Raw genomic sequence first — 16,090 nt, 5'->3', positions numbered from 1 at the left:
TCCACATGTCTTATTAATTGGAGCATAGTTTTACGCTGGATGCCCTTCCTGCCGCAACCCTCCCATTTCTGGGCTTGGGAACCAACCATTCACATCTATGGGTGATTTAGAGTAGCCACTTAGCCTAACTACATGTTTTTGGACTGTAGGAGGAAACCGGAGGACGCCCACGCAGACGCGGGGAGAACATGCAAACTCCACACACAAAGGCCCTCGTCAGCCATTGGGCTCAAACCCAGAACCTTCTTGCTGTAAGGCAACAGTGCTAACCACTACACCACTGTGCTGCCTCTCAACAAACTGAGTGCATGTACTTGGTCTTCCAATATGGCGCCTAACAAAATCTCGCGGCGCGGTGACGTCATGTGAAAGGGGTCTATAGAGATCTTGCATGTGACGTCACAGCCGATCCAGATTGTGACAGACGCCATCTTGTAGGTCAAACGCCATATTCCGCCTTCTACTTCTGGTTCTACTTCTGCTTTTACTTCTACCTTTTCTTCTGGAAAACCCTACTATATACAATTCTACTACAACGGCTGCGGCTACAAGCTCTCCCTACCTGTGCATGGTTATGTTTTTTGTGTGTATTTTTGCGTGTTGTTCGTCTGTACTGGACTTCAATATCCACTACAACCGTATGGACTTACTGGACATTGGTTTCCAGCAGAAAATGACGTTTTGTAGCGATTTCCATCACATGCACAACATTCCGGACGAGGAAAAAAAAAAAAACATTCCGGACGAGACCAGATTGCGAGACCAGCGGGGTCTCCGTGGATTGTTATCGGAAGCAAAGCAAAGGAGGCAGCGCCGGGAGCCGAAGCAAAAGCGAGGCTACAGGCAGAGCCGGCCTGTTGACTAAGCTCAGAAAACAGCTACTCAAATCTCCACTGCCAAGCCTCTACCTCTCCAACGCCAGATCCATGTAAACAACACGGACGATTTGGAATTACCTTATTCTATAATCGGCTGGTCAGTGCTATACTCGATACTTAAGTAACTTACCCATCCAGTGAGGATCATTTTCTTGTTTACAAGATGCCACATCTGAGTCGCTGACAAATCCTGAATTTCTGTAGAGAAAACTGTCCAGAGATTTATAAGCACGCAGCGCTTCACCACTGAACAGCGAGGGAAAGTTGATGAGGTAATCATACACATCCGGGTATTCCGCTGGCAGTTCAAAATCCGGTCGTGAAAACTCCGTCCGGAAAGCCATAAGGGTCACAAATCTGTAGATCGTTTATTTTAGACATATATATCTAGTTATCTGTTCATTAGAAAAATGAGCCGTGTAGTCCGTCGGTTGAAATTGATCCATTCTGTACACGAGTGCAGCAGTATTCAGCGGTGTTGTTGCCCGACAAGATGGCGGTTGTGTACTTTCCGGTCACGTGACTGCAAGATCTCTATATGCTGAGGCGTCTTTTGCCAAACTCCAAATGGGATTTCAGAAGGCTTACGATTATTTCGTAAAGCCCTGTGTTCTGTGAATAGCTTTTCTCATGTAAGCTGTGGATATCTTCAGCTCATTCAGAGTCGGCCTTGGCCATGTGCTTGCTTCTGTGCAGGATATTCAAAGTTTGGGATTTTTTTTTTTTTTATAAACACTTAATATTGTCCCAGACTTGGTTTTCACGATGTTGTTTAGGTTCTCTAACCAGCTCTGGTGTCTTCCAGGAACCGGTTTATTTATCTAGCGATCACGTGATGTTTTAAATTGCACACGGGCAAACTCGATTCAACTAATTCTTTGATTTCTGATGGCAACTGGTTACACTCGAAATAATTTAGGGGTTTGTTTGGGTGTGAATAATTTATGCAAGCAAAAGTTTGTTTTTTTTCCCCACTTTTTATTTCTAAACAATTTGCCAAATTATTAACTACTGTAAAATCATGACCCACAATCCCAGTTAAATCCAGTTCAGTTGCAAGTTGTAGCTCTAGAAAATGTGGAGGTGGATATTTATACAGCACACCGTCACGAAAATGTAATGCTATGACTCAGCAAACCGCATGGTTTTGTTTTTCTCGTTTGTATTAATAGACTTGTTGTCATCTGTGAGGAGCATTAAACTTAGCAAGGCAGCAGCAAAAAAAAATGATAATCACGTCTTTTTATTTTTCATTTAATAAATTTCAGTTAGTTTGGAAGCATACATTTTGAGCACATACGAAATAATTCATACGCAGAAAAACTATTTACTACCTTGACAATACGTATTGAACGACATATCGCGTACGTTTCACGGGAGATGCCCTGAGGCTGAAATGTGATTTAAACTGCTGTGGCAGTCAGACTCTCTTCTCTGTCCATACACTTAAAAGGGAGATATATAAAATATAAATGTATTTTTTTTTTTTTTTTTTTTTTTTAACTGAACTCAATCTAAAAGTGTTGGACCCTGAAAATTGCTTTGGCAGCCTTGAATGTTATGCCGAGCAGTCGTACGGGAGATTACTTGGACTTGTGCATTGAGGGAGGGGGGGACAGAATAATCACTCAATAATATTACAATCTGAAAAAAATTTCAGGCTTGCTCATGCAAATCCTCTTTCTGAAAATTGATATTTTGGGGGGGGGGATGAGGTTTGGCTGAAAAAAGTATATTTGTTATATAGGAAGGGTACTGATGCATTGAATTACCTGGTACCTGTTTTCCATTCATCCCACCTTTCCATCATATGCAAATAAATTGGAAATTACAAGGAATATTTTGTCATACAATTTGCATCATGACAATATTAAATTTGAAGAACGTCTTAAAGCTAGACGGCCTTTCGATTTCATAAAATCGGTGAAGTTTGGTTCCTTCTGAAATTTGGTCAGTGTGATATACAGGGTGTTTCAAAAAATTCGATTATAATTTCACAATCTAATAACTTTGCCAATTCTCATTCATTTAACCTCAAATTTTAACAGCATGTATCTGTGAAGATACTCCGTCATCCAGGTACATAGTAATCTGTGGTTGGTAGAAGAGAGCAACTGGACTTGCTTGAAAAGTCTTGAAGACGTTTCGCCTCTCGTCCGAAAGGCTTCTTCAGTTCTGTCTGTCTAATAGGGAGTATCAAGTATTTATCCTCTCATGGATCATCATAGAATCCGAATCAGAATGCTGATGGCTGCATTGTAGGTGGCTGATAGATGTCATAGACACCCACCTCTGTTCAGTGATGGTGGTTCCAGGTTGACAAAAAAGAACGATCCTCTCTGGCTAAGATGTCTGCCAGTTTTCTGGAAGTCCTCTCATACTCCCACACTAGTCGAAAGGAACTCATTCCAAAGTGCGTAGAAACGTATCTGTGAAGATACTCAGTCATCCAGGTACATAGTAAACTGTGGTTGGTAGAAGAGAGCAACTGGACCTGCGAAACGTCTTCAAGACTTTTCAAGCCTCTCGTCCGAAAGGCAGAATGCAGCCATCAGCATTCTGATTCGGATTCTATTATGATCCATGAGAGGATAAATACTTGATACTCCCTATTAGACAGACAGAACTGAGGATGCCTTTCGGACGAGAGGAGAAACGTCTTCAAGACTTTTCAAGCAAGTCCAGTTGCTCTCTTCTACCAACCACAGTTTAACAGCATGTGTGGAAACAGGTCAAAATTTTATGTTTAATGTTTGGCATTTCTATACCTAAAAAGATATTCACTGGAAAAGAAAAGGCGTTTTGTGTTCGAGTACACTCGAACACGGTCGAACAAGTTGAAAATTTGTGAAATTGTTCATGGAATCCACACCTTTTTTTTGAATTTCTCATTCAAATTTTGAGGAATAAATCTTATCTTCTCATTCTCATCTCATCATCTCTAGCCGCTTTATCCTGTTCTACAGGGTCACAGGCAAGCTGGAGCCTATCCCAGCTGACTACGGGCGAAAGGCGGGGTACACCCTGGACAAGTCGCCAGGTCATCACAGGGCTGACACATAGACACAGACAACCATTCACATTCACACCTACGGTCAATTTAGAGTCACCAGTTAACCTAACCTGCATGTCTTTGGACTGTGGGGGAAACCGGAGCACCCGGAGGAAACCCACGCGGACCCGGGGAGAACATGCAAACTCCGCACAGAAAGGCCCTCGCCGGCCATGGGGCTCGAACCCAGACCTTCTTGCTGTGAGACGACAGCGCTAACCACTACACCACCGTGCCGCCCTTCTACAATATCTTTAAAAAAATAAATAAATAAATTGGGCTATTCTGTGGCTGGGAAGTTATTTATTTTGAGGGGATTCCCAAGCAAATAATGTGCATGAAATCGCTCACTTCGTCCAGTCAAGCAGACAGAGGAAGTCCGTGTGCACATGCGCAGGTTTACCTGTTTTTGTTTTTGCCCCCCCCCTTCTTTTGGGTTTTACGGCATCCGGCATCCACAGTGTTGCATTACTGCCATCTACAGGTTTACCTTGACCATGCACTGACAGTTCCATCATTCTGTCGCTAAACGAACAGCTGATCACACCGAGGTGCTCGCTGACCACCAATATTTATTTATTTATTAGTTTGGTCTTGTTTCCTTACTTTCGCAACATCTTTGCTTCTCGCTTTCCGTTACTGTAGTCAGTCTTTCACGTTTCATTCGCACTCTCCATTTTCCTCTCCTGTTTCAAATTTGTATCCCTCAATGCCTCGTGCAAACGGGGAAAGCCCACCACGTGATGCATGACATAGTGTCTTGTATTGGGTCATGGTTAAGCAGGAAAAAATAGCAGAGAATGCATTAATTGTTCTATTAAAAAAAACCTAATAAAATCGGAAGTCTGTGATTTTGAATTCCGTAGCTTTCGGTCCACTAAACAAAAAATAATTGGGTGTCAGGGAAAATACTTTTTATTACCTAAACTTGAAAAATCTGAAAGGCAGTCTACGTTTTAAGTGAAATTTAAAATTAAGGTTATAAAGGGTAATTTAGGTTCAGGGTCTTATGGTTTTTGAGATCCTTTATAAAAGCAAATGTACTGTGTGTGTTGTATTAAGCTATAAAACTTTTTTTTTTTTTTTCTTGTGTTTTGGCAGGTCTGTTTAAGTGGAGAAGATGACTTCCCCATGGTGTGTACTTGGAAACAAAATCACATCTCTGGGTTTGGTCGACCTCTCCAAGCGCACGCACGTGTCAAACTCTGGCATATCTTGTACAGTGATCTTTCCTGACAGCACAACGCACACTTTCACAGTCAGCGTAAGTACAAACGAGTGCGTGACTATAGACGGGAGGGCAGTGTAATGAAAGACTGAGAGCAGACCTTTATTGGCAGTTGGATTGTGGTGAAAATTACATTTAACTGCAATGATGCAATTTTGGCTTCATTGTCTCGGGCACATACAGACAAGAACAGCACACGGTGGCCCCTGCTTTGCCAAACTGCATTTATAAAATGCAGATATCTTTCCAGGGCGGCACGGTGGTGTAGTGGTTAGCGCTGTCGCCTCGCAGCAAGAAGGTCCGGGTTCGAGCCCCGTGGCTGGCGAGGGCCTTTCTGTGCAGAGTTTGCATGTTCTCCCCGTGTCCGCGTGGGTTTCCTCCGGGTGCTCCGGTTTCCCCCACAGTCCAAAGACATGCAGGTTAGGTTAACTGGTGACTCTAAATTGACCGTAGGTGTGAATGGTTGCCTGTGTCTATGTGTCAGCCCTGTGATGACCTGGTGACTTGTCCAGGGTGTACCCCGCCTTTCGCCCGTAGTCAGCTGGGATAGGCTCCAGCTTGCCTGCGACCCTGTAGAACAGGACAAAGCGGCTAGAGATAATGAGATGAGATCTTTCCACAAATTCCGTTTTAAACAGATGTGTGCATTCTAGACTATTTTTGATGACACTTCCTGTTTCTTATATGGTATGCTTCAAACAAACTTTGAATGTATGCGTCTTTTATGTACAGAAACATGATGCTGGACTTTTGTTATTTGACCTTGTTTTTGAACACCTGGGCATAATCGAGAAGCAGTACTTCAGTCTGCAGATCACTGAAGATACCTCTAGTTCACCTGTGAGTATGCGTTTATGTGCTATGCTGTAGACGCTGGGAGCTTTAAAACCTTTTAATCATTCAGTTTTATGGGACAGGTTGGACATGCACTGATAACCACTTATATGATGTACTTTGATACTCGACCTGCATACCATTTCAGGAGGCAGTATTTATGTACAGCATTTTTGCACTCCAAGGGTCATTCTAAGAAATTATCTTCTAAGGTTTTATCGACAACCCCATAATTCTGCTGTGTGAGAATCTTCTGACATTTGGAAAATAACTGAGGATGGAATAGTCATTGTGAATATTTCAGTTTCTTTTTGGTTAAAATGCTGCCTCGCCAGAGCAGATAAATGCAAAAGTGTCGTATTTTCTTTAAACAGAATACGATGTGGTGTGAGAAAAGGTTAGGTAATGTAAGCTGATATGAAAATTTCATACCAGCACATGCCTATTAATGAGTATCAATACTGCTATAGTTGTACGGTAAATTGAAAATTTTACATCTTGTATTTCAGAGGTGGCTGGACCCCAGCAAACCTTTCAAAAAGCAGCTTAAAGGTAAGGGGAGGGGGGACAACGAAACACACACAGATAGTTACGTTGTTTGTGTTGATTTTAAAAGCATGTTTTTTTTTTTTGTTTTTTTTTAAATACATTTTTAAAAAGTAAAGATTTCTATCCGGATGTCTGAAGGCTCAGTGATGTAAATGTTGGGACATAATGCAGAGATATATATATAAATAAAAAATACTGGGTGCGATTTGCTGGGGGGGATCATCATCCCCCCCCCCCGGTTTTTATCTCTGCTGAAAAAAAAATGCTCGGGGACAACCCCGTCAATAAAACAAACAAACCAAAAAAAAAGTTGACATGACAGGCATGTTGTGACACAGTTTTCTATGGTCTACATTGCACTCACTTTCAAAATGACCCGAAGTGGCAGCTTTGATGTTCACGAACGTCCCCAGCAAATAGATACATTGTAGATAATAACAATATCTTTGCGTTCTATGCAGGGATGCAAACAGCGCACCTTTTGGCGGATGCTGCCTTTTTCGCGGCTGTTTTTTTTTTTTTTTTTTAGGGGGGGCGTTGGAGTGTCTGATTATAATTTCAAAGTAAATTCTGTATTAAAATTACTAAAGCAAATCCGTTACAGTCCATGAAACAGGAAGTATAAGGATGAGAAAAAAACAGTTTAAATCGGAAAGCTGGGCACAATGTGAACTGCGCCATCAGAGCAAACTGTTCATTTAGTATTCATGTATTTTAGTGATTTTCGAGTCACTGTCCATTTAATCCGGAGGGAGAGGAACATCACAGCAACGCGACAAGCAATGCGAACTTTGTTGTGTGTTAGTGTTCGTGTATTTAGTCAGAGAGATAGGAAGATGAATTTACTATCTCTGGTTTAGTGTTCGTTTTCATTTAGTGTTATTCATTTGATATCATCGGATGTTATTGAGCTGTTAACCTATTGTTACCTTAATTTTGTGACGTTTCATGATTTAAAAAAAAAAAAACATCCCCCCCCCCTTCTGTTTTTTTGACAAATCGCACCGTGTGTGTGTGTGTGTGTGTATATATGTGTACACACACACACACACACACACACACACACACACACACACACAAACAATGTTATTTACCAGCTGGGAGGTCCGTATCATGAAATACCGTGACCGAGGTCTTGAAAGTACTGACTGAGGCCCTCTGGGCTGAGGTCACGGTATTTCACCATATGGACCGACCTTAACTCTTTACCCCTTAAAGCAGTTGCTACAGCCACCCTTGTGTGTGTGTGTGTGTGTGTGTGTGTGTGTGTGTATACACTACCGTTCAAGAGTTTGGGGTCACCCAGACAATTTTGTGTTTTCCATGAAAAGTCACACTTTTATTTACCACCATAAGTTGTAAAATGAATAGAAAATATAGTCAAGACACTTTTCTGGCCATTTTGAGCATTTAATCGACCCCACAAATGTGATGCTCCAGAAACTCAATCTGCTCAAAGGAAGGTCAGTTTTATAGCTTCTCTAAAGAGCTCAACTGTTTTCAGCTGTGCTAACATGATTGTACAAGGGTTTTCTAATCATCCATTAGCCTTCTGAGGCAATGAGCAAACACATTGTACCATTAGAACACTGGAGTGAGAGTTGCTGGAAATGGGCCTCTATACACCTATGGAGATATTGCACCAAAAACCAGACATTTGCAGCTAGAATAGTCATTTACCACATTAGCAATGTATAGAGTGGATTTCTGATTAGTTTAAAGTGATCTTCATTGAAAAGAACAGTGCTTTTCTTTCAAAAATAAGGACATTTCGGGGGGCGTCGTGGCTCAGGTGGATAAGGCGCCATACCATAAATCCGGGCGACCCGGGTTCAATTCCGGCCCGAGGTCATTTCCCGATCCCTCCCCGTCTCTCTCTCCCGCTCATTTCCTGTCTCTACACTGTCCTATCCAATAATAAAAGGTGAAAAAAGCCCAAAAAATATCTTAAAAAAAAAAAAAAAGGACATTTCAAAGTGACCCCAAACTTTTGAACGGTAGTGTATATGCTCCTGAGGGTGCCAAAAACTAAGCGCAAGCTCAGAGGGGACTGTGCTTTCGCTGTAGCAGCCCCTAAAATGTGGAACGATCTGCCTCTGCACATTAGACAGGCGTCTTCCTTGTCTGTTTTTAAATCCCTTCTTAAGACCCATCTCTTTTCCATGGCCTTTGACACTCTGTAAGATGTTGATTTTGTTTTATTTATCTTATTTTTTATTTTATTGTTTTGTTTTATATTATATCTGTTTTATGGATGTTTTATGTCTTTTAATTTATCTTGTATTTATCATTGTATCATGTACAGCACTTTGGTACATTCTGGTTGTTTTTAAAGTGCTTTATAAATAAAGCTGGATTGGATTGGATATACTGTTCACCCTTAGAACATATTTACAAGAAAAAAGTCTAAAGACAAGGTTTTGTTCGTATCTGGTTTCTCCTTCATGATGTTGAAACAATCATGACATCATACATTTTTGAAAAGATGGCATGACACAGAATACAAAAATCACTTATGTTTCAACATTCATCAACTCACAGGTAGTGTCTGAAAGGTGAGTAATACCCGTGTGAACCAATCTTCACATTTTACATGAAGAATTCATGTCAAATGGTGTACAATAAACAATTACTGCAACTTTACAAAGATGCTTTATATAACGTTCAATTATCTTTTCAAAATGCATACATTTTATCATAAATATTCACCTGGGATACCTGTAAAGGGTAAAATACATATGTAGAGGCAAATTCAGAGTCGTCAAATGTTGTCATTATGGTGCATACATGCCGGCGTCATATGTTGTCATTATGGGATTTACACGGGGTCGTCATATGTTGTCATTAAGGGGTAAAGAGTTAAGCTGGTAAATAATATATTTATTTTTTTCTTTACCAAATTCTAACAGAAAACGAGAGCGCCTGAAAGGGAAAACCGAGCCGAGCCGCCATTTTGAATCCTCGTTCACGGCTGTAATGCAAATGGCTTCCTCCTCGGTATACAAGTGCACTTCCATGGCAGGAAAAAAATACTGCATTTTGCCGCCTATGTAGTCCCCTATTTATACAAAATTGAGTCATTCAGGATTCAGCCATGTTTTTGCTCGCCGTTAGCAAGTTACAGGTTTTTAGCTTTCTCCTGAAATGTTTTCTTTCATTTCTTCGTCCTCAGGGTAGTAAAACTCGCTTTCGTTGTGAGGACTGTCGTTATCGCTATCCATGCTGTAAAATTAATGCTATTATGCTGAGAAATGCTGGCGAAAATTTATAAGATTTTTGGTAATCTTATAAATAAATCTTATAAAAAAGATAAATGTTGACAAAATTTGCGACAATGTTTGTTGTTGTGAATGAGTAAGTCGCCAGAGGTCCGTAACTGGGGTCCGTACCATAGGATACGGACCCGCTCGCCAGCCAGAGCGCAGGATTTGATGGAAACCAGACTGCGAAAAAAAAAGTGATTTACGTTAAGGCTATCTGTTCCAATACTTTTGCATACCATTTGGGTGGTCTGCTACCAAATGAAACGAAACAAAAGCTGAAATTCTGATATATGCACATTTTTCATACAGTTCGTTTGGTTTATTAGATGATAACTGCCTTGTAGCTAAAGTGGAGTTGTTTGTTGCCATTTGTCAGCCCTCCTCTACAGTACCAGTCAAAGGTTTGGGGACACCTTCTAATTCAGTGGTTTATTTTTATTAATTAAAATGCACTTCACGTCTTAAAGTAATGATGAGTGTCGTTTCTCTTTACTTAGTTGAGCTGTTCGTGACATAATATGGATTGCTACAGTTGTGGAATAGGGCTATTTACTGTTTGATCTTGGATACATCAAAGAGTAAATTCTTGAAGGCAAGAAATTCTACGAATTATAGAACAGGATAAAGCGACTAGAGATGATGAGATGAGCTCTTTTGAGAAGACACACCTGTTAATTGAAAAGCATTCCAGGTGACTACCTCCATGAAGCTGGTTTAAGATAATGCCAGGAGTGTGCAAAGTGTCATCAAGATAAACAGTGGCTACGTTGAGCAATTTAAAATATGAAATACATGTTTGTTTTGTACTACATAATTCCATGTATGTTCCATATGTTGTTTAATAGTTTTGGTGTCTTCAGTCCTGTTCTACACTGGAGAAAATGGTCAAAATACAGAAAAACCAATGAGTCGGTGTGTCCAAATTTTTGACTGGTACTGTATATCGTCAATCAATAGAAAGGGACCACCACAGAGCCACTATACAACAATGGATTGCTTTTAGTCAGTAATCATATACTTCCAGTTGTGTTTACTAAAAAGTAAGTATGAATCACCAATGGTGTATACTCACTGTCCACTTTACGAGGAATGCCTGTACACCTGCACATTCAGGTATATAATCGCCCAACAATGTGGCAGCTTTAATCTCCCTCGACTCAAAGCCAAAACCAAGGTGAGACAGTCAACGCTTCGCAACCTGCTGTTTGCAGACGATGCCGCACTCATTGCACACGACCCCAACATCCTCCAGGAGATGATCAACAGCCTGAATGAAACCTTGTAAGGCCTTCTCCCTGGTTGTGAGTGTTAAGAAAACCATCGTGCTCCACCAAGGTACAGTCAGCGACCCAGAGCCAATAACTCTCGACAACGTACATAAGTTCTATTACTTGGGATCTACAGTCATCACCTCTGCGTCTCTGGATGCGGAGATCAACTGCAGGATTGGCAAAGCAGCCACTACTTTCGGCAAGCTGACCAAACGAGTGTGGCAGAACAAATACCTCACCACAAAGACCAGAATCCAGATCTATGAGGCGTGTGTTTTGAGTGCTCTTCTCTACGCATCTGAGACATGGACCACATACAAGAGCCAAGAACGCAAGCTGAACACCTTCCATCTTCACTGCCTATGCAAAATCTCCAGCATCAAGTGGCAGGACCATGTGCCTAACACCAGAGTGCTTGAAATGTCTCGCCAATCCTCTATTCCTACCATCCTGAGCAAGAGAAGAATGAGATGGCTGGGCCACATCAGTAGAATGGAGGACACTTATCCCCAAGCAGCTTCTGTTTGGTGCTCTTGCTAGAGGACAACGTCATCAAGGACACCCTAGATTACGCTACAAAGATGTGTGCAAGGACACAAATGAAGAGCCTCCAGATCAACCCTGATGCATGGTAGGGAATGGCTTAAAGACCGGAGCAAATGGAGCGCAATGGTCTATAGGGGAGCCTCAGTGTACGAGAGACAACAGCATAGTAACTATGAAGCAATGCGACAACACAGGAAGGTCAGAGCTGCCTCCTCCTCGACAACCGTCGAGCCGATCTTCCCCTGCCGCAAGTGCAGTCGCCACTCCAACATTGGACAAGTTAGCCACGAGCGTGCATGTCATTCATCTACAAGCAGCTGCTGAGATCGTCTGCAAAGACGCAAGAGAGCCAACAACAATGTGGCAGCTGTGTAGTGCATAAAATCATGCAGAAAAACGTAAAGCGCTTTAGTTAACGTTCACATCAAAATGATGGAAAAAATGTGATCTTTGTGGCTTTAATCATGGCTTGGATGTTTGTATCAGATGGGCTGGTTTGAGTATTTCAGAAACTGCTAATTTTCTGGGATTTGCACACACAGTAGGCTGTACAGGTCACACAGAATGGTGCAAAAAACCAGAGTTAATGGCCATTCTATGGGTGGAAAATCCTCGCTGGAAAACGGCCAGATTGGTTTGAGCTGCCAGGAAGGATATAGTAACTCAAGCACTCTTTACAACCGTGATGAGCAGAAAAGCATTTCGGCATGCACAAAACATCGAGGTGGATGAGCTACAACAGCGTTTGATCACACTGGATTCCATTCCTGTCTACCAAGAAGAAGAATCTGAGGCCATAATAGGCACAGACTCGCCCAAACTGGACAGTTGAAGAGTAGCAAAAAGCCTACCTGGTCTTTTTTCCAGTCTTCAGCTGTCCAGTTTGGGCAAGTCTGTGCCCATGATGGCCTCAGATTCTCGTTCTTGGTTGGCAGGAGTGGAACCTGATATGGTCGAATGCTGTCGTAGCCCATCGACCTCAAGGTTTGTTGCGTTATGCATTCCGAGATGCTTTTCTGCTCACCATGGTTGTAAAGAGTGCTCATTTCAGTTACTATAGATTTCCTGCCAGCTCAGAGCAGTCTGGTCATTCCCTTCTGATCTCTCTAATCAACGTGTTTCAGACTGCAGACTTTCCACACACGTTTTTTGCTTTTCAAACCATTCTCTGTAAACTCTGGAGATCGTTGTGTGTGAAAATCCCAGATCAGTATTTTTGGAAATATTCAAACCAGCCCATCTGGTACCAGTAACCATGGTTAAAGTCACAGAGATCACATTTCCCCCCCATTCTGATGATGTTTGATGTGAACATTAACTGAAACTCTTGACCTATAGCTGCATGATTTTTAGCATTATGCTGCTGCCACCTGATTGACTGAATGGATAACTGCATAAATGTACAGGTGTATAAGTGTTCCTGTTAAAGTTACCAGTGAGTTTATATCCCAAGTTCTGTCTTCTAGTACTTGACCAGAAAGCAGTTATTTGTATTAATGGAAAACGGCTTCATCCAGATTATAAGTGACTCATGGAGAAAAACATGCATGGTGTTTCAGTTTTTCTGGTATATCTGAAAGCAGTTAGCACATCAGAAACCTATGTCCCCTAATATACTAAGTAACTTTAAAAACGCACAATGGAATTCAACACGATATCACTTTAGATCCATGCATATATTTGAAATTTATGATATTGTATGTAATGCACACACATCTTGAAACATCGATAAAGGACATTTATTGTCAAACTCAAGAATTTAATTCACAATAAAAAAATTCAAAGTGACAGTTGGTCCATGTTCGGACCGTCATGCTGGAGATTCTGGGTCTGTGTCGTCCAAGGGTCTCAGCAGCAGTGACTGAGGGTGTCAGGAATCTGTCACGGAGGTGAGCTAGCCTGATGTGCTGATCCTGAACTGGCGTCGTGACTCGAGGCTGACCAGGGCGTGGACGATCCCTGGTGCTCCCTGTCTGTCTGTAACGCTGACTCAAACGGGAAATGGTCGAATGATGAAGACCGAAGTGCCGGGCGACCTCTGTCTGTGTACTTCCGGCACGCAACATCCCGATGGCCTGTTCACGTTGATTTTGGCTTAGGCGTGGCATCTTCAATGACAATTTTCCCATCATTTCCCCCGGGTATTTATAGGCAAGATTGTGTGTGTACAGTGTATGCAAAATTTGTTTGAAAATTAAAGCCTGTCCATGTCATTGACTACCCGAGTCATATTGTACGTTATTGAGTACAACTCCCTTAAATTCTGATTTGAGCACAGATTTGGAACTTATTCGGGCGGAACGAAGTTATTTTTCCATTGTGATATATTTCTTTTCTTCTTGAGATAAACTCAGCACGAATTCAGCAAGTTTTATCAATGTGCGTTTTTAAAGTGACTTAGTGTATTTCGTGAATTCAAGGATGAAATTTTAGCCAATAGCCTCCTCCTCTTTTTTTTTTTTTTTTTTTTAATTTTGACAAAAAATAAAAATCTGAAGCAGCTTCCTGTGTAAGGACAACCAAGCTAAATAGTAGCACACTTTTTTGAAGTAAGGTTCACGTAAACACAGTTAACTCTCATCACAGTATAGATATAACCAGCTATAAAGATTAACCTAGATTAGGTCCACCAGAATCTTTTTAGTTAATCAATACTAAAATTGATAGCAGGTTGTAAATGTTGTCGCAGCTGAGTCATTTTCTTCTCAAAGGCCTTTCTTATCTCTCATTCTCTCAGGTTCTGCTCCGTTCTATTTAATATTCCGAGTGCGGTTCTTCATCTCTGATCCTAACTCTCTTCAGCATGAACAGACCAGGTGTGTGTGTGTGTGTGTGTTTGCATGTGTTGCTCAGTTTGTTGGGGTCTTCATCGAAAGACCCTCATTATAACCTTGTACATCTTCTTTGCAGGCACTTTTATTTTATGCAAATTAAGAAAGACATTCGGGAGGGCAGGTAATACAGATCTAGTAGTTTTACTGTCATGTCAGTCAGTGTGTACTGTTAAATCTGAATATGAGCCATACTACATGACTCAGTGTAGCCTGTTCCTTCTATGTGATCATAGTTGATTTTAATCCACTTCTTAATGGATTCGGTTTAAAAGATATGGGACATGGATTTTTTTTCTGGGCATAATTATGTATAAAGGACATAAGAAATGCCATCTAAATCACTGCAGGGCGTCAAAAATGTGAAAATCATCACATTATTCAAGTTTTTTTATACATCAGCGTAAAACAAGGATTCGTTAATGAGCTAGGTGGTCATGTGACCCGTGACGTAACAAAAACTTTCCAAGGAGCCAGCGCTTGGGAATCTAATGTAAACAGGTTACCGAAATGGACACCATCGACAGTGATATTCCCGATGTTTCACAGAGATGTGAAGTTAGACCCTATCAATTCGAACCGATAGCTGGAAATTCACATGAACATGGATCTTGTATTTACTCTGACGGGTCAGATGATTCTGAGAGTGAGGGTTCATTCAGTCCCCATGAAACTGAAAGCGGTCGGCTCGATAACACTTCCTGGTAAGTTAAAAACAATTCTGCTCAAAGGCTAATGATCTGTTGAAAGAAGTATTATTTTTGTATCATACATTGAAAGTTCATCATAGATCTAGCTAAAGTCCGTTGCAAGCTATTTTTTTTTTGCTGATATTTTTCGAGATACAATGCTTCCAGAGTCCATTTACAGAAGTAAAAGCAAAACAGTAAACGATAGATAATAAAATTACATAAAATAAATGGGGAAGAAAAATAATAAGAATTAAACAATAGTAGAAATAAAATATAGAATAATAAAATGAAATAAAAGTTCAAAAAAAAAACTCTTCTACAACTTCACCACGACTCTTCGATTCGGTACGTAAACAAAGAAGGACAGATATAAGAGTAAATGAGTCAGAATTATGATAATCAATAATTGATACACCCAAAATTATAATACTAATCCTTACCTCGGCTTTCAGACGCTTAGCGAATGCACCTCGTGGTGGCCGTAGCACTTCTGGTTTCACTCCGCCGTCTTGTTCCTGAATTGGGACGTTGGGAACGGCTTCATCTTTAAGTAGCCTCTTACATTTGGCTTGGCAATTAATTTCGTTCAGTACCCGAGTATTAAAGTTGAAAGAATCCTCTGTGAAATGGTCCGAACACAGTTTGTGGGAAACAGTAGGTGCAAAGTTTTTTCTACGGCAGTAGTGAGCCCACACTTTCCTCAGCTTCGGGTCCTTGGGGAATGCAAAAAAACTTGCTCCAGGGCATTTCCCATTGGAATTATTGCAACCATAAGCAGCACAATACACCATGATGTCCAATGCATGATGTCCAATGTACTTTAAAGACTATAAAAACAATTTTCTTGTCATCCACTTCTCCATTCATCTACCCGCTTGTGCTGTACCCGAAAGTTTTTCTGACGTATGATCACGTGACAGCGGCTCTTCCGGTTGTAGAAAATGCA

At 41.1% G+C, this 16,090-nt stretch overlaps 1 protein-coding gene across 2 annotated transcripts in view; it reads left to right on the top strand.

Annotated features, from left to right (window-relative positions):
- Nucleotides 1-16,090, top strand: part of ptpn3 (protein tyrosine phosphatase non-receptor type 3) — a 92,066-nt gene that overhangs the window by 33,115 nt on the left and 42,861 nt on the right. For both annotated transcript variants that reach the window (XM_060900144.1, XM_060900143.1), the window contains exons 2-6: nt 5,032-5,194; nt 5,891-5,998; nt 6,502-6,544; nt 14,359-14,437; nt 14,532-14,576. In XM_060900144.1, the coding sequence (XP_060756127.1) occupies nt 5,051-5,194; nt 5,891-5,998; nt 6,502-6,544; nt 14,359-14,437; nt 14,532-14,576 (419 nt within the window). In that variant the 5' untranslated portion in view covers nt 5,032-5,050. The remainder of the gene's footprint in view (nt 1-5,031; nt 5,195-5,890; nt 5,999-6,501; nt 6,545-14,358; nt 14,438-14,531; nt 14,577-16,090) is intronic.

This window comes from Neoarius graeffei, chromosome 19 (genome assembly GCF_027579695.1).
Source record: "Neoarius graeffei isolate fNeoGra1 chromosome 19, fNeoGra1.pri, whole genome shotgun sequence".
Taxonomy (NCBI): domain Eukaryota; kingdom Metazoa; phylum Chordata; class Actinopteri; order Siluriformes; family Ariidae; genus Neoarius; species Neoarius graeffei.
Note: the sequence above shows the minus strand (reverse complement) of the source record. Positions and strands in the feature narration are given on the sequence as shown.